Here is a 26,857-nt window from a genome sequence, read left to right as displayed (position 1 = left end):
CTGTGTTCCATTAGATTGTATTAGAAGGATAGTGACTCTATTATAAATCTCACTTTAATCTAATTTCACTCTCTCACATACACACACTCACTTACACACACTCACATACACACACTCACGTATACGCACTCCGACTTCCTTTTGACGTCAATGACTCTCTCTTTCTCTCACTCTGTTTATCTGCTGTCTAGATACATTATGGAAGCCACTTATTAACAGTGCATTATTGAATCAATTACTCCTCTGTTAACTCTCCTCCAACCCTTTCACTCTCTCTCTCTCTCTCTCTCTCTCTCTCTCTCTCTCTCTCTCTCTCTCTCTCTCTCTCACTCTCACTCTCACTCTCACTCTCTCTTCTCTCTCCCCCCTCCTCTCTCTCCCCCCAGGCCAGAGGAGAGTCAGTGGGGATCTGCTCTCTCCTGCTTTCAGCAGGGTAAGTATCACCGTGCGTGTGTGTGTATTCCAGACGTGGTGGTGATGATGATGGTGTGTGTTTTCTCCAGGGTGGGAGGGGCTCTGTACAGTATAGACAGTATGCCAGACCTACGTAAGAGGAAGGCCATGCCTCTGGTCCGAGACCTGGTGAGTTTCACACACCAGTCCTTTGTGTGTGTGTGTGCGTGTGTGTGCTTGGCCTTGTCTAACTTTTTCCCTTTCTCCTCTTCCCTCCATGCTGCAGGCTATGGTAAGTAGCTCTCTCTGAAGAGAGCATGTTGTTATTGTTGAGTACACACAGTTACACTGACAAGGGTTCTCTCTCTGTTCTGTCTCTCTCTCTCTCTCTTCTCTCTGTCTCTCTCTCTCTTCTCTCTGTCTCTCTCTCTCCCTATCTCTCTCTCTCTTCCAGTCCTTGGTGCAGAACTCCAGGAAGGCAGGCATCACATCAGCCCTGGCCTCCAGCACTCTGAACAACGAGGAGTTGGTCGGTGGATCTTCACTCTCTTCCACAAATCCATATATAAATATATTCTATGCTACATCAATATTACTCTTAACAGAACAATAAATAATAAATACATTTTAATGGAAATAAATCAATCTTTGATAGAAGTTTTCCCACTCAGTCAAGTCTTTCCGACCTCGGCCCACTCCTCTCCTCCTCTTCTCCTCTCCTCTCTTCCTCCCCCCCCCTTTTCTTCTCCATTTGAATGTGTTCATCCTTCTCTCCCCCCCCCCCCTCTTTCCCCGCGGCCCACCTACCCTGCCCATAGAAGAACCACGTCTACAAAAAGACCCTGCAGGCTCTCATCTACCCCATCTCCTGCACCACGCCCCACAACTTCGAGGTGTGGACAGCCACCACTCCCACCTACTGCTACGAGTGCGAGGGGCTGCTGTGGGGCATCGCCCGCCAGGGCATGCGCTGCACCGAGTGCGGCGTCAAGTGTCACGAGAAGTGCCAGGATCTGCTCAACGCCGACTGCCTGCAGAGTAAGAGAGTGTGTGAGGGTGTGTGTGTGTGTGTGTGTGAAAGACATTGTGTATGTGTGTGTGAGAGAGGTGTTAGGTCTGATTCTGAATCTGAGGTCTCCCCCTATCTGTGTTCTCCTGAGAGAAAGACATTAGTGTCTCTCTCTCTCCTCTATTCTTCCTCCTTCTCTTTTCTCTCTCTCTCTCTCTCTCTCTCTCTCTCTCTCTCTCTCTCTCTCCTCTCTCTCTCTCTCTCTCTCTCTCTCTCTCCTCTCTCTCTCTCTCTCTCTCTCTCTGACCTCCCACGCCTCTCTCTCTCTGACCTCCCACGCCTCTCTCTCTGTCTGACCTCCCACGCCTCTTGACCTCTGCCCCCCCCCCCCTTCTCCCCTCCAGGAGCAGCAGAGAAGAGCTCCAAGCACGGGGCAGAGGACCGCACGCTGAACATCATCATGGTCCTGAAGGACCGGATGAAGATCCGCGAGAGGAACAAGCCGGAGATCTTTGAGCTCATCCAGGAAGTGTTTGCCGTCATCAAGGCCACGCACGTCACCCACATGAAGCAGATCAAGCAGAGCGTTCTGGACGGGACGTCCAAGTGGTCCGCCAAGATCAGCATCACAGGTGAGGGGAAGAGGGGGGGGGGGGGAAGGGGGAGGGGGGGAGGAGGAGTAGGGAGGGGAGGAGGAGGGAGGCCATTCCCTCCATGTCCGGTGTCTAACTCTGACCCCTGACCTCTGTGTCCGGTGCCTAACTCTGACCCCTGACCTCTGTGTCCAGTGCCTAACTATGACCCCTGACCTGTGTCCAGTGCCTAACTCTGACCCCTGACCTCTGTGTCCAGTGTCTAACTCTGACCCCTGACCTCTGTGTCCGGTGCCTAACTCTGACCCCTGACCTCTGTGTCCAGTGCCTAACTCTGACCCCTGACCTCTGTGTCCAGTGCCTAACTCTGACCCCTGACCTGTGTCCAGTGCCTAACTCTGACCCCTGACCTCTGTGTCCAGTGCCTAACTCTGACCCCTGACCTCTGTGTCCGGTGCCTAACTCTGACCCCTGACCTCTGTGTCCGGTGCCTAACTCTGACCCCTGACCTCTGTGTCCGGTGCCAAACTCTGACCCCTGACCCCTGTGTCCGGTGCCTAACTCTGACCCCTGACCCCTGTGTCCAGTGCCTAACTCTGACCCCTGACCTCTGTATCCGGTGCCTAACTCTGACCCCTGACCTCTGTGTCCAGTGCTGTGTGCCCAGGGGCTCCAGGCTAAGGACAAGACGGGCTCCAGTGACCCCTACGTCACCGTCCAGGTGGGCAAGACCAAGAAGAGGACCAAGACCATCTACGGGAACCTCAACCCCGTCTGGGAGGAGAACTTCAACTTGTGAGTTCACCCCCCCAGTCTATACCATCCTACATGGTCATATATACTGTATATAGGCTGCCAGAACTTCAACACGTGTGTGGAGGTGAGTATGTAGATGTCATATTAGAATATCATATTTTCTCTTTCTGCCTTTCTCCTTAGTTTTATGCCCCAATGTGGATGTTTGCTTGCCATGCCAGACAAAGTCCATCGCCCAGAATGACCTGTGTTCTACTTTGCACAATGATAAATAAACCACTTACATTTTCATATACTGGATAAATGCAGGAAAGAGATGAAAATAGAATAGACAAACACAGTCTGATTCAAGCCAGCTCTCTCGCTCTGCCCGCCCTCTCCAGTGAGTGTCATAACTCGTCAGACCGGATCAAGGTTCGAGTGTGGGACGAGGACGACGACATCAAGTCTCGCGTGAAGCAGAAGTTCCAAACGGGAGTCTGACGACTTCCTGGGTCAGACCATCATCGAGGTCCGCACGCTCAGCGGAGAGATGGACGTCTGGTACAACCTGGGTCAGTACCTGATTGGCTGGTTTAAACCTGGACCAGTACCTGTTTGGCTAGTTTAAACCTGGGTCAGTACCTGATTGGCTGGTTTAAACCTGGACCAGTACCTGTTTGGCTAGTTTAAACCTGGGCCAGTACCTGATTGGCTGGTTGATACCTTTATGTTTCAGATTCATGTTTTGTATCATTTTCTTAGATTTCAATAAGACATTTAGGGTGATTATGACTCCCATGGACGGAAGGAGGGTTAAACCTCTGTGTGTACCTGATTGGCCAGTTGAAATATGTGCTGATAGATGATTGGCTCTGGTTGGCTGTCAGTGAGCTGATTGGCTGTTGTGTGTGTGTGTGTGTGTCACGTCCTAATAGACAAGAGGACAGACAAGTCAGCCCGTGTCGGGCGCCATTCGCTATGCACATCAACGTGGAGATCAAGGGGGAGGAGACTGTGGCCCCCTACCATGTCCAATACACCTGCCTGCACGAGGTTGGTGGTGTGTGTGTGTGTGTGTGTGGGTGCTGATTCATTCATCCTCAATCCTAAGAAGCTGAATGGCCTTAATTAATGATTCATAAAGAAACAGAGCTCTCTCCTATTCTTTCACTCACACACAGACACACACCGCTAGACAGTAAGAGTGATTAAGTGAGCCAAGTTCCGAGTGACGGTAGCATTGACTCTCTCTCTCTCTCTCTATCTCTATCCCGCCCCCCCCCCCTCTCTCTCTCTCTCCTCCAGAACCTGTTCCACTACGTCACAGACATCCAGAACCCCGGCGTGGTGAAGATCCCGGATGCGAAGGGGGACGACGCGTGGAAGGTCTACTTTGAGGAGACGCCCCAGGAGATCGTGGACGAGTTCGCCATGCGCTACGGAGTGGAGTCCATCTACCAGGCCATGACGTACGTGTGTGTGTGTGTGACTGTGTGTGTGTGTGTTTGTTCTACTCGCCAGCATATCTAAACCCTGTGTGTGTGTGTGTGCGTGCGTGTGTGTTTCCCTCCAGTCACTTTGCCTGCCTGTCGTCTAAGTACATGTGTCCAGGCGTTCCCGCGGTGATGAGCACGCTGCTCGCCAACATCAACGCATACTACGCCCACACCACACAGGCTGCCAACAACGTGTCCGCCTCCGACCGCTTCGCCGCCTCCAACTTTGGCGTGAGTGTGTGTGGGTGTGGTGTGTGTTATCCCTATCCAGCATATCTGAGTCCGTGTGTGTGTGTCTCCCTGTAGTCCACTTTGTCACTAGTCTAGTTTTATACAGTGAGCTCAATGAATTCAATACATCTTCAACTGTAACAAGGCTTGTGTTTATGATCACAGAAAGAACGTTTTGTGAAGCTTCTGGACCAGCTGCACAACTCACTGAGGATAGATCTGTCCATGTACCGGGTAACCTCTCTCTCCGCCTCTTTCTAGCTCTCCTTTTCTTCTTCTTCTTCTTCTTCTTCTTCTTCTTCTTCTTCTTCTCTCTTCTTCTTCTTCTTCTCTCTGTGAAAGAGGCTGATATGTTCATCTGAAGACACACACAACAGTTCATGGTGCCTCTCCTCTCTCCAGAACAACTTTCCTGCCAGCAGTCCAGACAGACTCCAGGATCTCAAGTCCACGGTGGATCTTCTGACCAGCATCACCTTCTTCAGGATGAAGGTACCCTGACCCTCTCCTTCCTTCCCCCTCCCCCCCCCCTCTCTCTCTCTCTCTCTCTCTCTCTCTCTCTCTCTCTCCCTCTCCCTCCCTCCCTCCCTCCCTCCCTCCCTCCCTCCCTCCCTCTCTCTCTCTCTCTCTCTCTCCTCTCTCTATCTCGCTCTCTCTCTGCCTCTCTCTCTGCCTCTCTCTCTCTCTCTCTCTCTCTCTCTCACTCTCTCTCTGTCTGTCTCTCTCTCTCTCTCTCTCTCTCTCTCTCTCTCTCTCCCCCCCCCCCCCATGTCTGCATGAGTTAACCCGACAACCTGGCCATAGCTAGCCAGGTAGATAGCTGGGTTTGGCAGTGATCTATCTAGAATGTGTCTCTGGAGTTATTTCACCTCTTCCCCCCCCCCCCCCCCCCCCCCAGGTCCAGGAGCTGCAGTCCCCCCCCAGGGCCAGCCAGGTGGTGAAGGACTGTGTGAAGGGCCTGCCTCAACTCCACCTATGAGTACATCTTCAACAACTGCCACGAGCTCTACAGCAGAGAGTACCAGACGACCCGGTAAGCTGTGTGTGTGGTGGGACTGTAAGGCGTGTGTGTGTGTGTCTGCTCGCGTCAGTGCCTAATTCTTGTGACCCCCTGACCCCCAGGCCAAGCAGGGGCGCGGTCCCCCAGAGGAGCAGGGCCCAAGCATCAAGAACCTGGACTTCTGGTCCAAGCTCATCACCCTCATCGTGTCCATCATCGAGGAGGACAGGAACTCCTACACACCCTGCCTCAACCAGTACGCACCTCTCTCTCTGTCTCTCTGTCTCTCTGTCTCTGTCTCTCTCTCTCTCTCTCTCTCTCTCTCTCTCTCTCTCTCTCTCTCTCTGTCTCTCTCTCTCTTTCTTGGCCTCACTTCAGGAATGGGACTGTAATTAAATTTTGTCCTCAATGTTGTATGGGCATATCTTTCTCCTTCTCTTTCTCCTCCACACCTCCCTCCTCGATCTCTCTCTCTCTCTCTCTCATCCTCCCTGCCCTCTCCCTCCTCCTCCTCCACCCACTCTCTCTCTCCCTCCCTCCACCTCTTCGCCAGGTTCCCCCAGGAGCTGAATGTAGGGAAGATCAGTGCTGAGGTGATGTGGAACCTGTTTGCTCAGGATATGAAGTACGCAATGGAGGGTGAGTAGTGCACCCACACACACACTTAATCAGTACATACACGACTGTGTGTGTGTGTGTGTGTGTGTGTGTGTGTGTGTGTGTGTGTGTGTGTCGTAAGCTGTTCTAATGGAGTGTGTGTGTTATCCTCAGAGCATGAGAAGAACAGGCTTTGTAAAAGTGCAGACTACATGAACCTGCACTTCAAAGTGAAGTGGCTCTACAACGAGTACTGCAAGGACCTGCCCTTCTTCAAGAGCAGAGTACCCGAGTACCCTGCGTGAGTACACACACACACACACACAACAGCTCTGGTTTCAGTGTAGTTTGAGCATCAGATCTGAAGTCCCGCCCCCTGCCCTCACCCATAGGTGGTTTGAGCCGTTCGTCATCCAGTGGTTGGACGAGAATGAGGAAGTGTCCAGAGACTTCCAGCATGGCGCCCTGGAGAGAGACAAAAAAGATGGGGTAAATCTCTCCTCTTCTCCTTCTCTACTCCTCTCCTCCTCCCCTCTCCTCTTATCCTTACCTTCACTCACCTTTAACTATGAAAAACTTCAGACTGTGTCAGAGGAAGTTTGTCCTGTGTTTATCTTTCTCTCTACCTCCTCCTCTTCTCTCAAACACAGCTACACACAGCTATGGAGACTTACAGGGAGTGTGTGTGTGTGAGAGTGTGGGTTGCAATCTCCTGACTCTCCTGGAGATCTATTAATGTTCTTGTTCCTGACCAATGGGAGCTGTCATCACGCTGACTACCCAGAAGCCCCTGCGGCACATAGGGCAGACACGAATTCACCTCTGAGCCAATTAGAGCCGTGCAGACAGAGGTGCTCCCAGCTGGGCCTGTCTGATTAAAACAGCAGGTCCTCTTCATCCTCCTCCTCCTCCTCGCCTGATAACTAGACCAGACAAACTCAAAATCCTCTTGCTCTCCCTCCTCCCTCCCTCCCTCCCTCCCTCCCTCCCTCCCTCCCTCCCTCCCTCCCTCCCTCCCTCCCTCCTCCAGTTCTGACATTTTATCTCTTCTCCTCATCCTCCTCTCTATCCTCTCCCTTCTCCTCTTTCACCAGGTCTCTTTCTCTCCTTTTCACCAGGTCTAACTCCTTTTCCTCTCTCCAGGTTTAACTCCTCCTCTTCCTCTCTCCAGGTCTAACTCCTCCTCTTCCTCTCTCCAGTTCCAGGTGACGTCTGAGCACGCTCTGTTCTCCTGCTCGGTGGTGGATGTTTTCTCCCAGCTCAACCAGAGCTTTGAGATCATCAGGAAGTTGGAGTGTCCAGACCCCCAGATTGTAGGACACTACATGAAACGCTTCGCCAAGGTACTCCGGCCTACCTCACTTCCTGTTGTTCTCCGCAACTCTTTTTGTAGAGGAGGATTATCTCTGCTTCGGATGATGTTCCGGTTCTAGCTATGTCCTTGTTATTTTATGGTTCTGGTCATGTTCTGGGTCTGGTCATGTTCTGCTCTCTCCTCAGACGATCAGCAACGTGCTGCTGTCCTACGCTGATGTCATCTCCAAGTGCTTTGCCAACTACGTTACCATGGAGAAAGTGGTGGGTGTCCAATCGCATGCCAGGTGTAAGGAAGTATGGAAGGAAGAAGGGAGGGGGGGGGTGTAAGGAGTTGATCGAGGGAGGGATGGAGGGATGGAGGGAGAGATGAGGAGGTGATGACTTCCTGTCTCCTGTCTGTAGCCCTGCATCCTGATCAACAACATCCAACAGCTGAGAGTGCAGCTGGAGAAGATGTTTGAGGCCATGGGAGGAAAAAATGTGAGTGACCCCTTACACACCCCTACCCCCCCGAACACATCCATATCACAGCTGTGTGCAATGGGCACTCTCTCTCCCTCTCTCTCTCTCGCTCTCTCACTCTCGCTCGCTCTTGCTCGCTCTCAGTCACTCAGGTCGGTGACCTACTTTCAGTCTCTGTTTGTTTGGTCGTGTTTTCTATAGCCTGCTGGGTGCTCTGTGTGATGGTCATGACTCTGACAAGCTTTCTCATTGTATGCATGTGTGTGTTTCTCTGTGCGTGTTTCTCTGTGCGTGTTTCTCTGTGCGCGTGTGTGTGTGCCCAGCTATGTCTGGAGGCCAGCGACATCCTGAAGGACCTGCAGGTGAAGCTGAACAACGTGATGGATGATCTCAGTAGAGTGTTCGCCACCAAGTAAGCCCATGGTTACACACACGTGCACGCACACCCATGGTTACATGCACGCTCGAGCTGGTGGAACACAGTCCAATCCAAGATGCAGCATAAACAAAGTATGTCATGCATTTTGTGTATCTCTGTTTGCTTGTGTGTGTGTGTAGTTTTGCGCCCCACATCGAGGAGTGTGTGAAGCAGATGGGGGACATCCTGGCAGGGGTGAAGGGGAGCACCAACGTGGGCAACGCCAGCAGCGTGGCACAGGATGCCGACAACGTGCTGCAGCCCATTATGGAGTTCCTGGACAGCAAGTAGGAGATCAGGCCTGTGTTTCTCTCTCTCTATCTCTCTCAATCTCTCTTTCTTTCTTTCTGTCCTGCTTGAGTCATCTCTTGGCTGGAGATGTCGGTCTGGCACTCTTTAAATGCACTTTTCCTCCGCCTCTCTCTCTCGCTCTCTCTCTCGCTCTCTCTGCCTCTCTCTCTGCCTCTCTCTCTGCCTCTCTCTCTCTCTCTCTCCATCTATCTGCCTCTCTCTTTCCCCTCTCTCTCTCCTCCTCCTCCTCCCTCCTAGTCTATCCCTGTTTGCTAAGATCTGTGAGAAGACTGTTCTGAAGCGAGTGCTGAAGGAACTGTGGAAGCTGGTGATGAACACCATGGAGAAGACCATCGTTCTGCCCCCGCTCACCGACCAGACGGTAAGGACACACACACACGGGCACGTACACAGACACGCATCACCTACACATACGCTACAAGACACGCACATACCTGTCGTATTATACATGCCTTCTTATCATACACACAAACAGACACTCACTCACAGATCACCTACTAAATCGACACACACACACACACACCTGTTATGCATATCTATCTTATCTCTCTCACACACACACACACACACACACAACCCTCCCCGTTGCCCTGGCAGCGTTAATTAACACCAGAATGGGACTGAGATGACAGACATTTCACTCTACACCAACACAACATGGCTGCGTTGCTGCTCCAATCTGTCTGACGATGAACAGACCACCAGCTACCCTTCATCCTCACACACACACACACACACACACACCACGTACAGATACTTCTCAGCCCTAAACACACACACACCTCCCCTACTCCGACTAAAACGAGCCCAGTCTCCCACTCAGCAGTTTTCTGCCGACCCAGACAGGGTTAAGGAGTGCACCATATCATTCTGACCCTGCACCACACTGCTCTCCAGAATGCTACACTTAGACCTAACCAGCAAAGCCTCCTCCTCTTCCTCCTGCTCTTCCTGTTCCGTCTCCCCACCTCCTCTCTCTCTCTCCTACTCCTCCTCTTCCTTCCATCTGGACTAGCGTGAATTTGGAAAAACAGGATATTCAGATCTGAGGTCATTCTGGAAAGCAGCTGGGCGTTTTTGTTTTGTTTAAATATATATATATGTTTTCATTTATGTTTGGTAATAGAGAGACTCCATACTATTCTTTTCTAGAACGCATATTACTGTCCTTGGTCCCTAGCTCCCTGGCCTCGCTTTTTGACCTGCCTCCTAGTCCCTAGCTAACCTCATACTGTATAAATCCTCCATGCTTGTCTCCTAGCTAACATCCTACCTCTAACCACTAGCTCTCTGCCCAGCATCCTAGCTCCCTAACTATCCGGATACTCAGCTTACTCCTTAGCACTCTATCAAGCACCCAATCGTCCAAGCCTCCTAGCTCCCTCCTTAGCCTCCTAGCTCCCTCCCTAGCCTCTTAGCTCACTACCTAGCCTCCTAGCTCCCTCCCTAGCCTCCTAGCTCCCTCCTTAGCCTCCTAGCTCCCTCCCTAGCCTCCTAGCTCCCTCCATAGCCTCCTAGCACCATAACCTCCTAGCTCCCCCCCTAGCCTCCTAGCACCGTAACCTCCTAGCTCCCTCCCTAGCCTCCTAGCACCGTAACCTCCTAGCTCCCCCCCTAGCCTCCTAGCACCGTAACTTCCTAGCTCCCTCCCTAGCCTCCTAGCTCACTCCCTAGCCTCCTAGCTCACTCCTTAGCCTCCCAGCTCACTCCCAAACCCTCAACCCCCTACCCTGCTCCCTACCCTGCTCCCTACCCTGCTCCCTAGCCTCCTAGCACCGTAACCTCCTAGCACCCTGTCTCCCAGGCCTTCTAGACAGCACTCTAGCTCCCTTACCATCTAGCTAGCTTTCATAACTCTGTCCACCCCCCACCACCACCTGATAGCCACTTGGCTAGCATCCTAGCCACTTAGCCCTATAGCGCCTCCCCCCCTGCTGCGTGTTGATGGTGACTGAGGTGCTGTGCGGTGTTCTGACCCTTCTCTTTGGTTGTCACCACGTCTGCTCCCTGTGCTCACCCTCCTCAGATGATTGTAAGTACGACACTCCTGCGTGTGAGTCTGTCTGTCCGTCCACAGTCCGTCCATGCAAGGCGGCCAGTCCACCGCTGAATGTGGCTGCTATACCCCCCCCCCCCACCCCCTGTCTACCCCCCCACCCCCGAAACCTGTTGCTCTTTCTTTCACACTTCACTGTCTGTTTCCTCTTCTGTCCATCTGTCTTTCTTTCTCCTCTCCTGTTCTTCGCTGTCTTTCTTTCTGTCTCTTTTATTTCTTCCCCTCTTTTCCTCTCCTCCCTCCATCTTTGAAGCAACAGTCGCATGGTGCATTCCTGACTGATACTCGCGTAGGCCCCCGCCCAGTTTCACCACCTTATCCAATCAGGAGCCTCTTCTCCATCTGCAATCCCCTCTTGCTCTCTTTATCTCCTTTCTTCCCTTCTTTCCTCGGATCAGGAAGTACGGGGTCACTGTTCTAACTCTCCCCTGGTGTTGCCTTGTTCTCTGCATCGTGTCCCCGGGTTACCCCCCCCCCCCTCTCTTTCTAGTTCTCTCCCCCCCCAGACCCTCCCCCCCTCCACTCATCCCTGTCTGTAGTTCTCCCCCTCCCTTTTGTGGGTCTGTTGCTTGTCTCAACCGAGGTCAAGTATACTGTAATGTATTATACTGTAGTGTACTATACCATAATGTACTGTATTGTAGTGTACTGTACTATAATGTAGTGTACTGTACTATGCTGTAGTGTCCTGTACTGTACTATAATTTCATGTACTGTACTATGATGTACCGTGCTGCAGCCTTGACTCTGGCCCTTGCACCTGTCTGGTCAGTGTTTTTTTGTGTTATGTTACAATGACTATATTGATAAGTTATGAGTTTCCAAGTCTCTCCCGCTGGATGTGAAGAGTTTCATTCACAGTACCGACACTTAGAACTTTGTATTTTATTTTTATTTTGATGTGTTTATCAGCTCCATGGTATGTAGTTGAAGCTGTTCACATGGAGGCAGTGACCAATGAATAGAGGTTCTTGTTTTCACGATACTCAGCTTTGTATCCAGTTTCCGTGTCTGGTCCAACATGTACCATACACACGGCAGATCTGATTGGGTGTGACGAGTATCCACCAACCAATCAGGCTAATTGTGGCCAAGTTCCATTCAGAACTCAGAACTTTGGAAACCAGGAAGTGGTCGGAAGGATGACATCACAGTTCGGCTGGACCCTCCAATCAGAAGCTTGAGTGTGGAGCTCTTCCGTTTCCTCTCACACTCTCCCTACAGTTTTAGATATGTGCACTCTCCAGATGTCAACCAATGAGAATGTGGGGGAAACCCTACTTCCTGAAGTATTAACCAATGTCTTCTCTTTACAGGGGAGAGTGAAGAATGCTTGTCACAGTGATGTAAGGACCAATCCCCTCTAGCTCAATGTGTCCTGTCTCTCTCCTCTCTCTCTCTCTCTCTCTCCTCTCTCTCTTCTCTCTTTCTTTCTCCTCTCTCTCCTCCGTGTGACTGCTCGGTGTCTTCCCAAACAAAGCCGTGGAAGCGGATGTTTTTTACCTTTGTTTTTAAACAGCTGCCTTTCCTCCATCTGGTTACTGTAGTACAACCCTCCCCCCCACCACCTCCTGTCTACCCCTCCATCTACCCCGCTGTCTACCCCATCTACCCCACTGTTTTCCCCTCCATCTACCCCTCCCGTCCTCTCAACCCTTCCCCCCGCCCCCTAGTGTGTTGGCGGGCTCTCCTTACCTCCGGCCCCCTGGGGATGGACCCTGAACCAGGCCTCCTCGCATCCGCCTGTTGATCCGTGGTTGTGTGTTTAGAGTTGGTAGAAGGTTGTGTGAAGACTGGCCAGTGCTGAGTGATATATGTGCTAGCAGAGTCATGTTACGGGCTGCATATATCACTGTGGTGCCTCTGCACAGACTGTCTCAGGCTGCCCTGTACTCTCACCTGTTTTGTGTGTGTGTGTGTGTTACACAAGCTGAGATGTTTTCTTCTCCCCTCCACAGCCTTGTCTTGCTTTCTTTGTCTTTGCAAGCTTGTGTGTGTGTGTGTGTGTGTATTTGACATTCATCTGTTGGCCCCTTATGCCCTTGTTAATGATAATGACCGGTTTCCCTCTCTCTATCTCCCCCCCCCCCCCCTCCATCCATCCCCTTTCTCTCCTTCTACCTCTTCAGGGCACTCAGCTCATCCTCAGTGCAGCCAAGGAGTTGGGACAGCTCTCCAAACTCAAGGTGTGTACGAGAGTATCTATGCATGTGTATGTGTGTGTGTGTGTGTGTGCGTGCGTGTGAACCTCACTCTCCTTGCCCCCTTGCAGGAGCACATGGTTCGCGAGGAGGCTAAAGCTCTGTCTCCCAAGCAGTGCGCTGTGATCGAACTGGCTCTGGACACCATAAAGGTAACCATTCTAGAACCTATCCCCCAGTTCCACCACCTGGTCTAGAACCTTCACCAGCTGTTCTAGAACCTCATGGTCCGTCCGTCCGTCTGTCTGTAGCAATACTTCCATGCAGGTGGGGTGGGCCTGAAGAAGGCCTTCCTGGAGAAGAGCCCTGACCTGCTGTCTCTGCACTACGCCCTGTCCCTGTACACACAGGCCACGGACAAGCTCATCAAGACCTTCATCCAGTCCCAGAACCAGCAAGGTACAGCTGATCCTCCGGGGGGGGAGGGGGGGGGGGGGGGGGGGGGGAGTAACCTGATCTAGATTGGGCAGATCTGGACTATAATTGGGAGATTCTCTCTCTCTCCTCCATTCCTGGATGAAGTGTTACATACTAGTTATTGTCTCCATGGAGACACGGGTACAGTTTTGTAAGGCGGTGTAACAGACCATTTTAGGTGTGATCGTGTTAAACACCCCCCCCCAGCCCACATCTCTTCACCAGTCTATACAGCTACATGGAGTAGCAGAGATCTGACCTTCTACTGATTTAGCTGCTACAAACGATGCATGTAGAAACCAAAGCAGAACACCAAGTGTCAGAATTGTCCAGTTCTTACAGTGTTTCATTGGTCATTGCTGCAGGAACAGTCTGTGCTTGCAGAGGTCAGAGGGACCAGCTGCTCCTGTGTCTGGTCTCACCAGCTGTCTGTCTATGAGATACTCTCACTGGGCTGTTTGATGTTATTTAGTTATGCTGTCTGACTCCCAGATATGTATCTCTCTATTACTTCTCTCTCTCCCTTTCTCTCGCCCTCTCTGTTTCTCTCTCTCCCTTCCTCCTTCCACCTCTCCCTTTCTCTTGTTGTCTTTTCATCTTTATTTCTCCCTCTCTCCCTTTCTCTCGCCCTCTGTTTCTCCCTCCCTCCCTCCTTCCACCTCTCCCTCTCTCTCGTTGTCTTTTCATCTTTCTCTCTCCCTTTCTCTTGCCCTCTCTGTTTCTCTCTCTCCCTCCTTCCACCTCTCCCTCGTTGTCTTTTCATCTTTATCTCTCCCTTTCTCTCGCCCTCTCTGTTTCTCTCTCTCCCTCCTTCCCTCCCTCCCTCCCTCCCTCCTTCCACCTTGTCTGGTGACCAGTCTTCGGAGGAAAGGGAGTGAGGTTCACCACTAGTGAGGATGTGTACCCAGAGAAGGGTACGTGGGACCCCCCCTCGGGGTTTACCCCCCCCCCCCCCCCTCAGCCCATGACCCCCACGCCAAGAGAGAGGGCAGGGGAAACACTCCACCCCCCCCTCCCCACCTCCACCCCCCCATATGCATCCCAAAGACCACCTGCCTGCTCAACCTAACTCCAACCTCATCCTAGTACGCACACACACACACAATACTGTACACATTACAACGCACTGCTTGTTTAACCGAACCCACCACCTCATAGCAACACACACATGTACTGCACACCCCAAGTACACCACACTCCTCCCAATGAGCGTCCACTGGCATGTGAACCCATGTGGGGGTTAGCGCCTGAATGCAGTCATGCATGTGGCGCACACACACACACCTCCCTGTGGGGGTGTGTGTGTGTGTGTATACATACCCAGTATGTATGCAGAGGGATGAGGCATGCTGGTCTGGGGGGAGTCAGACGACATGCATTAAGAGAGGACTCCTAGTCTGGCATGGACCACAGAGCCTGAAGAACCTGACGTGTGTGTGTGTGTGTGTGATTTACTTGTGTGGGCTCGGAGATGGCGGTGTTTGCCTGTGTTCACCCTTCATTTGATGATGAGGATGACGATGACGACACTTGGGTCAGTTTGTCTGGGAGGGTTCCCCGTCCTTGCCTATGCCCTAGTAAAAGCCCAATCACACACACAGACTGGAAAAACACACACTCCAAAGTGCAGTTAGGTTCCCTCCAGCAGACACGCGAGGTGACGGGGCGCCCAATCAGCTCTTTGCCCCGAGGTCATGTGGTCAGTCAGTATAGATCAGTGCTGATGAATTCATCTGACTCTGCTTACTGTCTCTCTGAGGAAAATACATGGCAAACATGTTGTTGCCTTGGTCTACTAGCCAGTTACACACAACTACACACACAAAAACGAATACACAAGCACACACAAATGTGTACTGAACCACACACACACTCACACACACACACACACAGTAGTACACAAGCAATCTGCCAGAGAATACAGACACGTAAATGTACAATTAGTAAGGATTCTCACAACCTTCCAGGAGCCCAGCTGGAGCTGTTCTGAGCCTAACTGTCTAAAGAGTCTGGTTCCAACTCCATCCCAGGCTGTACATGTCACACAGACCGTTCTGAACCCCCTCCCCACCAGCCCTGCCTTGCAGACAAACAGAGATGGAGCGTGAGTGGAGGCTCCATCTCTCAGCCCAGAAGCATGGAACTCATGGGTCCTAGTGCCCTCCGTCATGGGGTAAGCTATCCTGCGAGGAGAGGAAACACACATGCCCTGCCTCGAGCTTTTCCTGTCGCTATGAGGAAAAACACAATGAGGTCATCTCGTCCCCGACACTGTCCCAAGGGACAGGCTAGATGTCTCCAGAAAAGTGTCCAGGCGTGTGTGTGTGTGTGCTACCACCAAGGATAGCTGAGGCTGGGGGTAGGGCGTGCTTTCCAACCTGCCCCACCCCACCCCATCGCATCTCCCTTCCTCAGGCTAGGGAGCTGGGTGGTGGATGATCACCCAGGTGGAAGCCTGGTCCTCCTGGTTGGAATCATCCCAGCATGAGCCTGTTTCCTGTCTGGTCTAAGGGACTACTGGGGAGCAGTGGCACCTGTCCCAGATCCACTCCTCTGGGTCCTGACTAACACCCTCTCTCTGACTCCCCTCACCCCCTCCCCCTCCCCCCCCCCGGATCCAGGGTCCGGCGTGGAGGACGCAGTAGGTGAGGTGTCCATCCACGTGGAGATCTTCACCCATCCCAACACAGGGGAACACAAGGTCACTGTGAAAGGTAGGTCTGGACAATATGGGATTATACAGTTCACACTGGTCTGCTATAAGGAGAGAATGACAAAAATAAGAAATTACTTCCTGCTTCCTCACCTTCTTCTGCTTCTCCTCTGTACTCTCCCTCCCCAGTGGTGGCAGCTAACGACCTGCGCTGGCAGACTCAGGGCATCTTCCGCCCCTTCGTGGAGGTCTACATCATCGGCCCTCACCTCAGCGACAAGAAAAGGAAATACGCCACCAAGTCCAAGAACAACAGCTGGGCTCCCAAGTACAACGAGACGTTCACCTTGTAAGCAGCCACGCCACCCAGCTACACCCTTCTACTGTCAGTGAGGGTTAAGGGGCTGGGCTGGGTCAGGAATAGCTAGGGTCAGGTGGTTGGCTAGGAGTCAGGTGGTTGAGCGGTTAGGGAATCGGGCTAGTAATCAGAAGGTTGCCGGTTTGATTCCCCGCCAATGTGTCCTTGGGCAAGGCACTTAACCCTACTTGCCTCACTTCACCCTACTTGCCTCACTTACTTACTGTAAGTCGCTCTGGATAAGAGCGTCTGCTAATTGACAAAATGTAAATGTAGGGTGGGGGTTTGTTAGCAATTTGGTCGGGTACTGTTGGGGTTGGGTTAGCATTTGGTAGGGCTACGGCTGGTTTGGATTTGGTTGGGTTAGGATTAGGGTTTGACCGGTTCTCTGGTGTATCTCTCCCCCCCCCCCCCCCCCAGCACCCTGAGCGCAGAGGTGGGCCCAGAGTGCTACGAGCTGCAGGTCTGCGTGAAGGACTACTGCTTCGCCCGCGAGGACCGCACGGTGGGCATGGCGGTGATGCAGCTCAAGGACATGGCCTCCAGGGGCAGCGTGGCGTGCTGGCTCCCCCTGGGGAAACGCGTCCACATGGACGAGACGGGCCTCACCGTGCTGCGCATCCTGTCGCAGCGCAACAACGACGACGTCGCCAAGGAGTTCGTCAAGCTCAAGTCCGACCAGCGTTCCGCGGAGGAGGGGCGGAGCTAAAAGGGAGGAGGGGGGGGGTCTGTAGACTTTCCACTCTACCCCCCCGCCCCCCCCTCACACGGCGCCAACCGGTGGCATGGAGGCAGAGCCGCCACTGTCAAACAGAGCTAGGTCAAATGCAATGTGCTAAATGCTGTGGGAAAACCAATAGGGCTACATTTTCCCCACCCAGGTCAGTTCCACGACTTCAGACAAGTGCACGTCACATGTTTTCATACACTTCCTAGTATTTGATCCGTGTGTTTGACCCAGGTCTGCCTGTAACTCTCCACACACACAGTGCCACTCAGTGGTGTGGAGGTGTTACTGCAGCACCACTGCCAACCAATCACACCCACCCTAAACTGTACTCACTCCTTGTCTTTCTGTGGGTGAAACACTGACCTCCTAAATCCTACTGCCAGTCACATGAAGATGCTAACAAATAGATTTATCATCGTAACACAGAGTTACAAAGCAGGGATATGTATAGCTCAGTAGTAGAGCATTTGACTGTACATCAAAAGGTTGAATCACAACCACCCCCTTAACACTATACGTCGCTTCGGATAAAAAGTACATTGCATATTACATTACATCAATAAGCTATATAGTCTATTTTACGAACGTCGCATCCATTACACAGCGGGCAGTATTCTAAGCTAGCCACAAATCATGCAATCTTTCATGTGTACGGGAACAAGCGTTTTAACACATCTTGTTGGCTTGAGAGTCTGCGGCATTTCTTTCTGTTTAAACCTGCACCGTCAAACTATAAGCTACAACCTGCCATGTGTAATACCCATCAACTGCCTACCATGTCTAGACCCCATTCTCTGTTGGAACAGACACCTGCCATGTGTAGATCCTATACTCTGTAGGAACAGAAACATGCCATGCCTAGACCCCATCCTAAGTAGGAACAGACACCTATGTCTAGATCTTTCTCTCGAGGAACAAAGGCAAACCTGCCATGTCTAGATCCTATCCCCTGAGGGACCAGAAGTGCCGCTAGATAATCAATTGTATCAGCCAATAGGAACACTAAGCACAAGACCTATTGACTAACCACCCAATCAGCCAGAGAGAAACTTCTGCTGGACGCTGTAGTCTTCTCGGCTACCCAGGACAAGAGCAAATGTAGATTTACATATTTGTATGTAGCACAGTATAGATATTACGAATCGTTAATGATTTATACACATATATATATTCAAAGACTGTAAAGGACGATACTAGAACGTTTGAAAAAGAGTGTCTACCTACCTGTCTGTATGTTGTCTACCTGTCTGTCTACCTGTCTGTCTGTCTGCCTGTCTAGCAGAGCACACTGCCTGATACCCTAACGGCCTTCTCTTGTCAGTCCTGTCTGTCTTCTCCATCCTGAATCCTACATCCTCTCCTCTGAGATTAGCCTAAATAAGGGGTGAGGGTGGGGAGAGGTTTGATTAAGGACCGAATGAAGACGAGCACTGATTCATCAATCCACGTGTTTTATATAGTTCTGTGTAAGAGTTGATGCGTAGTGTCTGTGTGTGTGTGTGTCTATACCTCAGAAAGCCATGCTGAGCAGAGAACACTGCAGAGAGAGTCTGGGAGATTTTCACTAGCTTAAATACACTTCCTATGTCTTAATTTTTGGAAAAGCTAGGTTTGCCTCGTGTCGTATACGGAGCTGAAACATTCCCTCCCCTCTGACCTAACCTTCCCCATCCCGACTCCTCCTCCCTATCCCACATCCCTCTCCACCCCCCCCACCCCCTTTCAAACAGATGACCAATGAGAATCTTAAAACATTCCATGACTATAGCTACTAAACCCAACAAGATGTCAGGATCCTCGACAATGTAACAACCAACACAGGTTTTTATACAAAAGCCCCCTAGCTACCAAACAAGGTTTTAACTGAAGTCTATGCAGCCACCAAGGGACCCTGTCTTACACTGACCGGTGGGATTTGATGTTTACATAGTGTATTATTAGCACAACGTTTTGTCCTGTCACTGTCTGAGGTAAAAGGTTTGCAGAGGTGAAGGGTTAGCAGAGGGATGCCTCTGCTTGCCTTTCGATGGAGAGGAACAGTTCAAAGGGCAAAGGGCATTGTACATACTATTGCCGTACCAAACGTGTGTGTGTGTGTGCGTATACTTAAATCTAGACTTACTATTGAGTGGGTATACGAGTTGAGGTTGCTGCTCCGTCTTCTAGAACAGGCTAGCAGGGCCTAACACAAGCTAGCACACATTAGTAAGGGCAGCACGTCAGCACAAGCGAGCCTAAGATAGGTTGGCATTCATTATCACAAGCTGGCATGTCAGCAGAGTGTAGCACAGGCTAACACACATTAGCAAATCTTAATGGACTTGCATTTGTTAGCACAGTTTAGTACCGTCTGACATGTTAGCAGCATCTAGTACAGGCTAACAAACCTTAGCAGGGTCTAACACAGACTAGCACACGTTAGCAGAGGCTAGCACATGTCAGCACAGGCTAGAACTTGCTAGTATAAATGATCACAGGCTAGCACATGCTAGCTATCAAGTTACCAACACAGGTAATGCAAATGAAAAGTAGCTGGACCAAGACACAATAGTAAATCTCACTTATTGCTATTGACAATAATACTTCAGTCGATGAAACCAGATATTCACACTTTTTCTGTATGATTATGACTCTCTCTCTCCCTCTCTCTTTCTTGGCTCTATCCCTTCGTCATGTTTCTCTCCTTTGGTCTATCCCTCCCTCCTCCTCTCTTGCGCTCTCCTTCTGGGTCATCCCCTCTTTCAGTACTTCAGTCTTAGTGTGTTGACGATCACGTGACCAGAGACTATACACACGGCCCATTGACCTAGAAGCACAACACACACCCGTGTGTGTCCTGTCTCAGATTGACCAAACACCCTGCGGGCACACACACTGATGCCAGCCCTGTACATAGGACGCAGTGCATGATGGGAAAAGTGCATCTTTCTTGTGCCAGCACGTGATGACTTGATGTTATTTGCCAATTGTTGTCTTCTTCGATTTTGTTTTGGAGATTTTGCTATCGTTTTCTATTTTCCAGAGGTTTGTGAGCGTATCGATATTAATAATGACGTGTAGTGGTACAGAGTGCTGGCATGAGAGCATTTTTTTATACTGGAGATGTTTCTAATGTTTAGGTTTTTAAATTCTGGTTGTTATTGTGGGGGGAGGGGGGGGTGTGGCAGTGTATGTTTATGCTTCCAATAAACTGTCAGAAGTAAAAGCTGGACTGTGTTTCCTGTCTGTGCGTCACATCTTTCTGAGCCAACACCCTGAGCAGATGTCATGTGGCCGATCCTAATTATCGGAATGAAATACATTATCCCTCAAACACGGCAGTAACATTATCACACTTGTTTTTATTTAACACATCTTAAGTCCTGTAACTTCTCTACTGTTAGGTAAAGTCATCTTGAACATCCGAGAAAGGTTACATGTTGGGTATGAGAACTACAAAACAGAATCATTTGTCAAGCTGCTACAGCCTGGTCCAACACTAGATTGGATTCATTAAGGTTGAGACCACGATGTCATAGCAATGCCATAGTTCTGCTTTCATGGAACCAATGGAAACTCGTCACCAATAGCAACAGAACCCTAAATTAGCTATATAGCATAATGCATTCAGTTAGCCATAGCTGGCCCCATGTCGATGTACATGAGCAATTTACGCAAAATATGCAAAGGCACATGCGAAATCAACATACTTGTCATCCTTCATACTGATCCTAGGTCCAACACCCATCAACATTCTGTCCACACGCATCACTTCCTCTCTCATGGCAGGATGACATCACTTCCTTGTTGTTTATCGTCAAGGTCTGCGGTCACTTCCTGCGCGAGGTCCCTCTTCCTGTCTCTCAGACTCGGCGCAGGAAGGAGATCTTGAGGGATTCTGGGATGGCGAGGCGGTCCTCGTGGAGGGCTGGAGGCGGGAGGAAGAGGAAGGTAACCGGGAAGACCTTCTTCACGTCCAGGAGGAGATGAGGGGGCTGGCCTTCAGAACGACCCCTCAGCAGAGCCTGCAACACCAGCAACCATACAACATGACCACAACACATGACCAGGATTGATTCCAGCCAGAGGCCATTTCCTGCATGTCCCTCCTTCTCTCTCTCTCGTACATTTATTGTAGCTTCACGCTGTCTCTATCGCAATGAAGCAGAAATGCTATACAACATTTTTTTTTTTCCACAACCACACCACAATGTGCATCCCATGTGCTTGTGTTGACTGAGGCAGGTGTATCTGGAGGGGGGAGTTGTACCTGAACGGATCTGATAAAGTTGAGCGTCACTCTCTCCTCTAACTCACTGTGGGGCGTGTACAGAGTCAGGATCTTCACAATCTGATGCACGAAGGGAGGGAGAGAAAGGTGGTTAAATATATTTAGAGAATACTAGTAGACTGTGGCGCTATTAGCTAAGGAACGTAACTAGCTAGCATGTGCGTATGTAGCCTTATTTTGGAGCCCCCCCAAAAGTTTCATTAGCCCCCCCCCCATTTTTATAATAAAAAAAAGAATTGTTTACTTAATTTTACTTTTTTCTTTCATATTTTAAATCTAAATTTTTTAATTTTTCTCTTCCTAAAACCCACTTGAGGACACTATTTAAAGTATATTTTCAAAAACTTATTCTGGGGGAACATGCCCCCAGACCTCCCTAGTTTTGCTGGGTCACAGGAAAAATAAAAGGTTTTATCTAGGGGCTTAGCGCCCCCAAAAGTGGGCACTTAGATTCGCCCCTGTTAGCTATCAAGCTGCACGTTGCTTTCCCAAGGCCAGAGAATTATGCAGTATGCTTTCTAGCCCGTGGAAAAGCAAACCAGTTCTATAAGGTTTGCAACCGAGTAAAGGTGTCTTTCCAAAAAGTGATTTACAATGATTAGTCATGTTAATTACAGTCTAGTTTCCAATTATAGGCCTTAACAAGGCTAGTAAACTTACCCAACATACCTAACTACAAACATCGGGAAAACACTAGGCTATAGCCTGTATTACATGTCTTGACTGATTCCAAACAATTATTTTGCAAAGATTATTATCCGGTAGCCTAACATAAAACAAAGTTTCTAAAAGACATACCTTTGCTTCTACTGCCGTAAAGTTATGTGTATTTGCAAGTTATGACTTTCATCCAGATAAAAGCTGCTGTTGACTAATTAACATGACCGGGAAAACAATTGAGCAAACACCTGTCGACATTAACTCAGGTGTTGTTCGTGTTAGTGGAAAGAGTAGAGGAGGTAGAGTGAGGGAAAGAAACAGCTACCTGAACACATATTTGATTCCCTCAATCGATTTAGAAATAATTTAGCCTTAAAATGAATCAAATTGAAAACAAATCATTCAGTCTCATAGACATAGCTCAGTTAAGAGCAGAGGAGGGTGACTAGCCCCACCTGCTGGCTGGAGAGGGCGGTGCACGCCTGGACCAGCGCGTGGGCGTCAGCCTCCGTCTTCTTCCCCACCTGCAACGTTCAAGTTTCAAGTTTTTTTACTTCAGGTTTATTTCAAATTTGTTACAAGTCGCCTACAGGCACATTGGAGTTCTTGGGTCCAGCACCTCTTGAGAATTTCTTAGCAGCCTATCGAAACCCACGATAATAAGCCATGATGAGCTACTATTCACATCAAAAACATATACAATAGAAATAAAGAATAGAAAAATAACTAAACTCTAGTAACATAATGAACATATAAGATTAACCCAAATTAATATTGGCAAGAATAATAATATTGGCAAATAAGAATAATCCAACTCAGAACAGCAAAAAAGAATAACAACTAGTGACCTGCAAAAGCTGAGCAGCCTGGATCAGAGGCTCCAGCGTGGCCACAGCGCCCCCTGCCTGCAGACCACGGGACCGCAGCCACTCCTCCAGCAGGCTCACATTATAGCTGGGGAGGGAGAGGGGGAGAGTGATGGAGAGAGGTGGGGAGGGAGGGATGGAGAGAGGAAGAGGAGGTAGGGAATAGAGGGAAGAAGAAGGCGTGAGGAGGAGGAAAGGGGGTTTAGGAGGGGGAGGGGCAAGAGAGAGGGAGGGGAAGAAGGAAGGAGAGAGATGGGATATGCATTGTGTGTGTTTCCAAGTGTGTGTATGTGTTTGACGGTGTCTCTACATGTGTGTGTGTGTGTGTGTGTGTCCTGACCGTATCTGCAGGCCCCTGTTCCAGCAGCACATGTCCTTGCGGAGCAGCAGGGAGTTGAGGGTGGCGGCGCAGAGCAGGTGGGTGAGCTGGTGGAAGGCCTGCCCCAGGAGCGAGGGGGGGAGGTCCTGGCGGAACAGGGCAGAGTGGAGCCCCGCCAGCGCCCTCAGCACGGCGGCCATGCTGGGGGCGTCCGCCCCCCCCCCTGCCGCCGCCCTGGGGTCGGAGCCCGCCCTCTTCCTGGAACCCCCCGGCTTCAGCCCTGATGCAGACAGACCTGGGATGGTCTCAGTCTCCAGCATGGCAGGTACTGGAGGAGGAGAGGAGGAGGAGAGGAGGAGGACAGGAGGAGGAGGAAGAGAGGAGGAGGACAGGAGGAGGAGGAAGAGAGGAGGAGGACAGGAGGAGGAGGAAGAGAGGAGAGGAGGAGAGGAGGAGGAGGAGGAAGAGAGGAGGTGGAGAGGAGAGGAGGAGGACAGGAGGAGGAAGAGGAAGAGGAGGAGAGGAGAGGAGGAGGAGGACAGGAGGAGGAGGAAGAGAGGAGGAGGAGGAAGAGGAAGAGGAGGAGAGGAGAGGAGGAGGAGAGGAGGACGAGGAGGAGGAGAGGAGGAGGACAGGAGGAGGAGGAAGAGAGGAGAGGAGGAGAGGAGGAGGAGGAGGAGGAAGAGAGGAGGTGGAGAGGAGAGGAGGAGGACAGGAGGAGGAGGAGGAAGAGGAAGAGGAGGAGAGGAGGAGGAGAGGAGGACGAGGAGGAGGAGAAGAGGAGGAGAGGTGGAGGATGAGGAGGAGAGCAGAGGAGGAGGAGGAGAGGAGGAGGAGAGGAGGAGAGAAGAGAGAAGGGTAAAGATCCACATGAACATTAACATCCTCATCGTCTATTATCTTCCTCCTCATCGCCATCATCATCCTCATCCTTACCTATGATTGGCTGGAGGCGCGACTCGGTGATGGCAATTAGTTGCTGATAGGCCTGGATGCACAGGTCACCCAGGGAACGCCTCAGGTCACTGAGGTCAGATGTCAGAGGAATCGCATCGATAGAACCAGCCTGACCATCCTACAGGAACACACACATATACAGTATATCGATATGTGTGTGTTGGTGTTTTTGGGGTAGGTAGGTCATACAGACGGTATGTGTGTGTGTTGTGTGTGTTGTGTGTGTGTGTGTTACCCGTCTGGGGCAGTGCTGTGTCAACAGGTCAGACAGCAGACAGGCGTTCTTCAACCAGAGAGCCGTCATATCGGCATCCTTACTGTGTTTCTAGGAGGAGAGGACAGTCATAGAGAGTGTGGGTGTGTACTTGTGTGTCTGTGTGTGTCTATGTGAGTGTGTGTACCTTCAGAGCCGTCTTCATGGCGGCGACCGCAGCGCCGCAGAGAGCGTGCGTGCGCGGGGCGTCTCCAGCGTGGTCCGCCTGGCGCACGCACAGGAACACCACTCTGGCAGGCAGACCAGGGGGCAGGGACAGGGCGCTGTCCGCACGCAGCTCTGGAACACACACGCACGCACACACGCAGTCAGGGTCAGGTGAGGATCGTCCAGGGTCAGGCGAATGTCAGTGAGGGTCATCCGGGGTCAGCTTGGGGTCACCTGTGATGAGGAGCTTCATCAGCTTGGCCTCGTCTCTCTTCCTGCACTCCAGCAGCCCTGAGACAGCGCCCTCTCTGGCCTGGGGGGCACAGGAGCCCTCTGGAGACGGCACAGCAGCTGGGGGGGCTGGGGGGGGCAGTAGTAGTTTAACCACAAGTGTGTGTTCCACCTGTGTGTGCCTCAGCTGTGTGTGTGTGTCCCACCTATGTGTGTCAGCAGTGTCCTGAGAGTGACCGTGTGTCTCAGTTCCTGCAGCTCTCTCTTCAGTCTCACACACTCCTGTTCTCTGGCCTCCAGCAGCTCCTACACACACACACACACGCTTAGTTTACTATAGTTCCTTCAAACTCTCTATGTAACAGACACACACACACACAAACACACCTGCCCATCAGCTGAGGCTTCTTGCCCCGGAAGCTTCAGCTCCGCCCCCTGCTGCTCTGATTGGCTACGCAGCTGGGTCTCCAGTAACCTGGGGGAGGAGAGGAGGAGAGGGAAAGAGGGGGAGAAGGAGAGTGCAAGAGAGAATGGGGGAAAGAGAAGGTCCAAACCAATACTTAACTTAGGAACATTAGCATTTTGAGGCTGTGAAATGAGGGTATTGGTGGAGAACAGTGATTGACAGACTTGTTGGCCACTCGTACGGCATCGTAGGCGTGTCCCAGATCATCTGCTCTCATCTTCACTGCTGTGTCTTTGGCTACGCCCATATTCTCCATCAGAGTATCCTGCAGAATACACACACACATAAGCAGACACACACAAATCCATGAACCAGTCTGCCAGCCAGTTAGCTAGCCAGCCAGCCAGCCAGATGCAGAGTGATCTCACCATAGGAGTGTCCTTGCTCCAAGAGCTCCAATCCTGAGACGTCACACTAAACCTCCTGGACTCCTCTGGGGAGGCCGGGGAGAAGGTCGGGCAGCCAGGGAAGGGGGCCGAGGTTGGAGAGAAGGTCGGAGAGCCAGGGAAGGGGGCCGAGGTTGGAGAGAAGGTTGGAGAGCCAGGGAAGGGGGCCGAAACTGGAGAGAGAGGCTCCATGCTTAGACTCTGGCAAGAATCTGTCCTCCTGTGGCCCTTTGAACGCTGGTGACAAAACACTTGTTCATTACTCACCGTGTGTCTGGTGTGTGCGTGTACCTGTGTGTGTGTGTGTGTGCGTACCAGTACCTCAGAGGGCAGACTCATGTCTCTCAGGTTGTCGTATCTCTGCTCCAGCCTGGTGAACTCTCGCAGTAGCCCCTGATACTTCCTCCGCTCCTCCTCCACCTCCCCACGCAGAGACACACCGGCCTGGGACACAGCCTGGCGCACACACTCTGCACACACACACACACACAGAGCTGTAGGAGAGATGGGGGGTGGAGGGGTAGGGAGGCAGAGGGTGGAGAGGGGGGGGAGTACCTACCTTCCTGGGACGTCTGCTGCTCTACCACCTGCCTCTGAAGATCCTCCTTCTCTCTCACCAGCTCCTCCCTCTCTGTCTTCAGGGCCTGCACCTCCTCGGGGTGGGGGGGGGGGTTGTCTGTGTGAGTGTGTGTGCACCTGTGTGTACGTGTACCTGAGTGTGTGTGTGTGTGTACCTGGGTGTGTGTGTGTGTGTGTACCTGGGTGTGTGTGTGTACCTGTGTAAGTGTGAGGAGCTCCAGGGCCGTCCTCTCCTGCAGCCTCCTCCTCTCCTCCTCCTGCTGCGGGGACGGGGCGGGGCTGGGGGCGGGCTGCTCCTGTCTCTGGGCCTCCAGCCTCGCCAGTGCCCCCCGCAGGCCGGCCGCCTCGGCGCGGTGGGCCTCGCGCTCCGCATGCAGGGTCTCCCTCAGAGCAGAGCTGTCCCTGGCCTGGACACACACACACACGTATGTAAACTCAGACACAAACACACCCTCCCTCCTCCCCTCCTCCCCTCCTCCTCTCCTCCTCTCCTCCTCTCCTCCCCTCCCCTCCCCTCCACTCCTCCTCTCCCCTCCTCCTCCCCTCCACCCCTCCTCTTCCCCTCCTCCCCTCACCTCCTGGTCAGCTCGTAGCTGCAGGCTCATCAGTTTGACCTCCATGCCCTTGTTGAGTTGTCGGATCCTCTCCACAGACCGGGCCTCAGCCTTCCTCCTCAGCATCTCCCTCCGAGCCGCCCGCCGCCGCACGCAGCACTGCGTCA

At 51.6% G+C, this 26,857-nt stretch overlaps 2 protein-coding genes across 2 annotated transcripts in view; one reads left to right on the top strand and one right to left on the bottom strand.

The window, feature by feature from the left end:
- The window catches only part of LOC124462251 (protein unc-13 homolog A-like), a 31,859-nt gene extending 11,735 nt beyond the window's left edge, over positions 1-20,124 (top strand). Inside the window, 34 exon segments of the mRNA XM_047013888.1 lie at positions 387-433; positions 504-582; positions 680-685; positions 848-922; positions 1,212-1,431; positions 1,807-2,034; positions 2,649-2,790; positions 3,135-3,219; positions 3,221-3,305; positions 3,669-3,700; positions 3,703-3,786; positions 4,039-4,202; positions 4,307-4,460; positions 4,626-4,694; positions 4,863-4,952; positions 5,359-5,415; positions 5,417-5,500; positions 5,583-5,716; positions 6,014-6,099; positions 6,232-6,358; positions 6,450-6,546; positions 7,257-7,400; positions 7,558-7,635; positions 7,777-7,854; positions 8,160-8,248; positions 8,395-8,541; positions 8,804-8,927; positions 11,939-11,968; positions 12,752-12,808; positions 12,895-12,975; positions 13,075-13,222; positions 15,862-15,954; positions 16,083-16,242; positions 16,672-20,124. Of these exon segments, the coding sequence (XP_046869844.1) occupies positions 387-433; positions 504-582; positions 680-685; positions 848-922; positions 1,212-1,431; positions 1,807-2,034; positions 2,649-2,790; positions 3,135-3,219; positions 3,221-3,305; positions 3,669-3,700; positions 3,703-3,786; positions 4,039-4,202; positions 4,307-4,460; positions 4,626-4,694; positions 4,863-4,952; positions 5,359-5,415; positions 5,417-5,500; positions 5,583-5,716; positions 6,014-6,099; positions 6,232-6,358; positions 6,450-6,546; positions 7,257-7,400; positions 7,558-7,635; positions 7,777-7,854; positions 8,160-8,248; positions 8,395-8,541; positions 8,804-8,927; positions 11,939-11,968; positions 12,752-12,808; positions 12,895-12,975; positions 13,075-13,222; positions 15,862-15,954; positions 16,083-16,242; positions 16,672-16,960 (3,663 nt within the window). The 3' untranslated portion in view covers positions 16,961-20,124.
- A 197-nt stretch (positions 20,125-20,321) lies between these two features.
- Positions 20,322-26,850, bottom strand: LOC124462237 (unconventional myosin-Vb-like). Its single transcript, XM_047013868.1, has 17 exons — positions 26,712-26,850; positions 26,334-26,543; positions 26,117-26,210; positions 25,879-26,027; positions 25,540-25,794; positions 25,336-25,436; positions 25,093-25,180; positions 24,912-25,011; positions 24,709-24,834; positions 24,455-24,606; positions 24,289-24,378; positions 24,033-24,171; positions 23,118-23,424; positions 22,760-22,865; positions 22,367-22,435; positions 21,231-21,311; positions 20,322-20,985 (listed from the first exon to the last, which is right to left on the bottom strand). Exons 1-17 carry the CDS (start codon positions 26,814-26,816, stop codon positions 20,824-20,826), a joined length of 2,334 nt encoding a protein of 777 aa, XP_046869824.1. The 5' UTR covers positions 26,817-26,850; the 3' UTR covers positions 20,322-20,823.
- Positions 26,851-26,857: the final 7 nt, after the last annotated feature.

The sequence above is a fragment of the Hypomesus transpacificus genome, unplaced genomic scaffold, assembly GCF_021917145.1.
Source record: "Hypomesus transpacificus isolate Combined female unplaced genomic scaffold, fHypTra1 scaffold_205, whole genome shotgun sequence".
NCBI lineage: Eukaryota > Metazoa > Chordata > Actinopteri > Osmeriformes > Osmeridae > Hypomesus > Hypomesus transpacificus.
This window is presented reverse-complemented; position numbering and strand designations above follow the sequence as displayed.

What these genes read in the sequence shown, in the direction of transcription:
- LOC124462237 (XM_047013868.1), bottom strand. Translation starts at nt 26,816, where the DNA reads ATGCTGAGGAGGAAGGCTGAGGCCCGGTCTGTGGAGAGGATCCGACAA. An exon ending in AAGCCTCAGCTGATGGGCAG is followed by an intron (nt 25,012 to 25,092) that starts GTGTGTTTGTGT and finishes GTGTGTGTGTAG; the next exon opens with GAGCTGCTGGAGGCCAGAGA. An exon ending in GACACTGCTGACACACATAG is followed by an intron (nt 24,835 to 24,911) that starts GTGGGACACACA and finishes TGCCCCCCCCAG; the next exon opens with CCCCCCCAGCTGCTGTGCCG.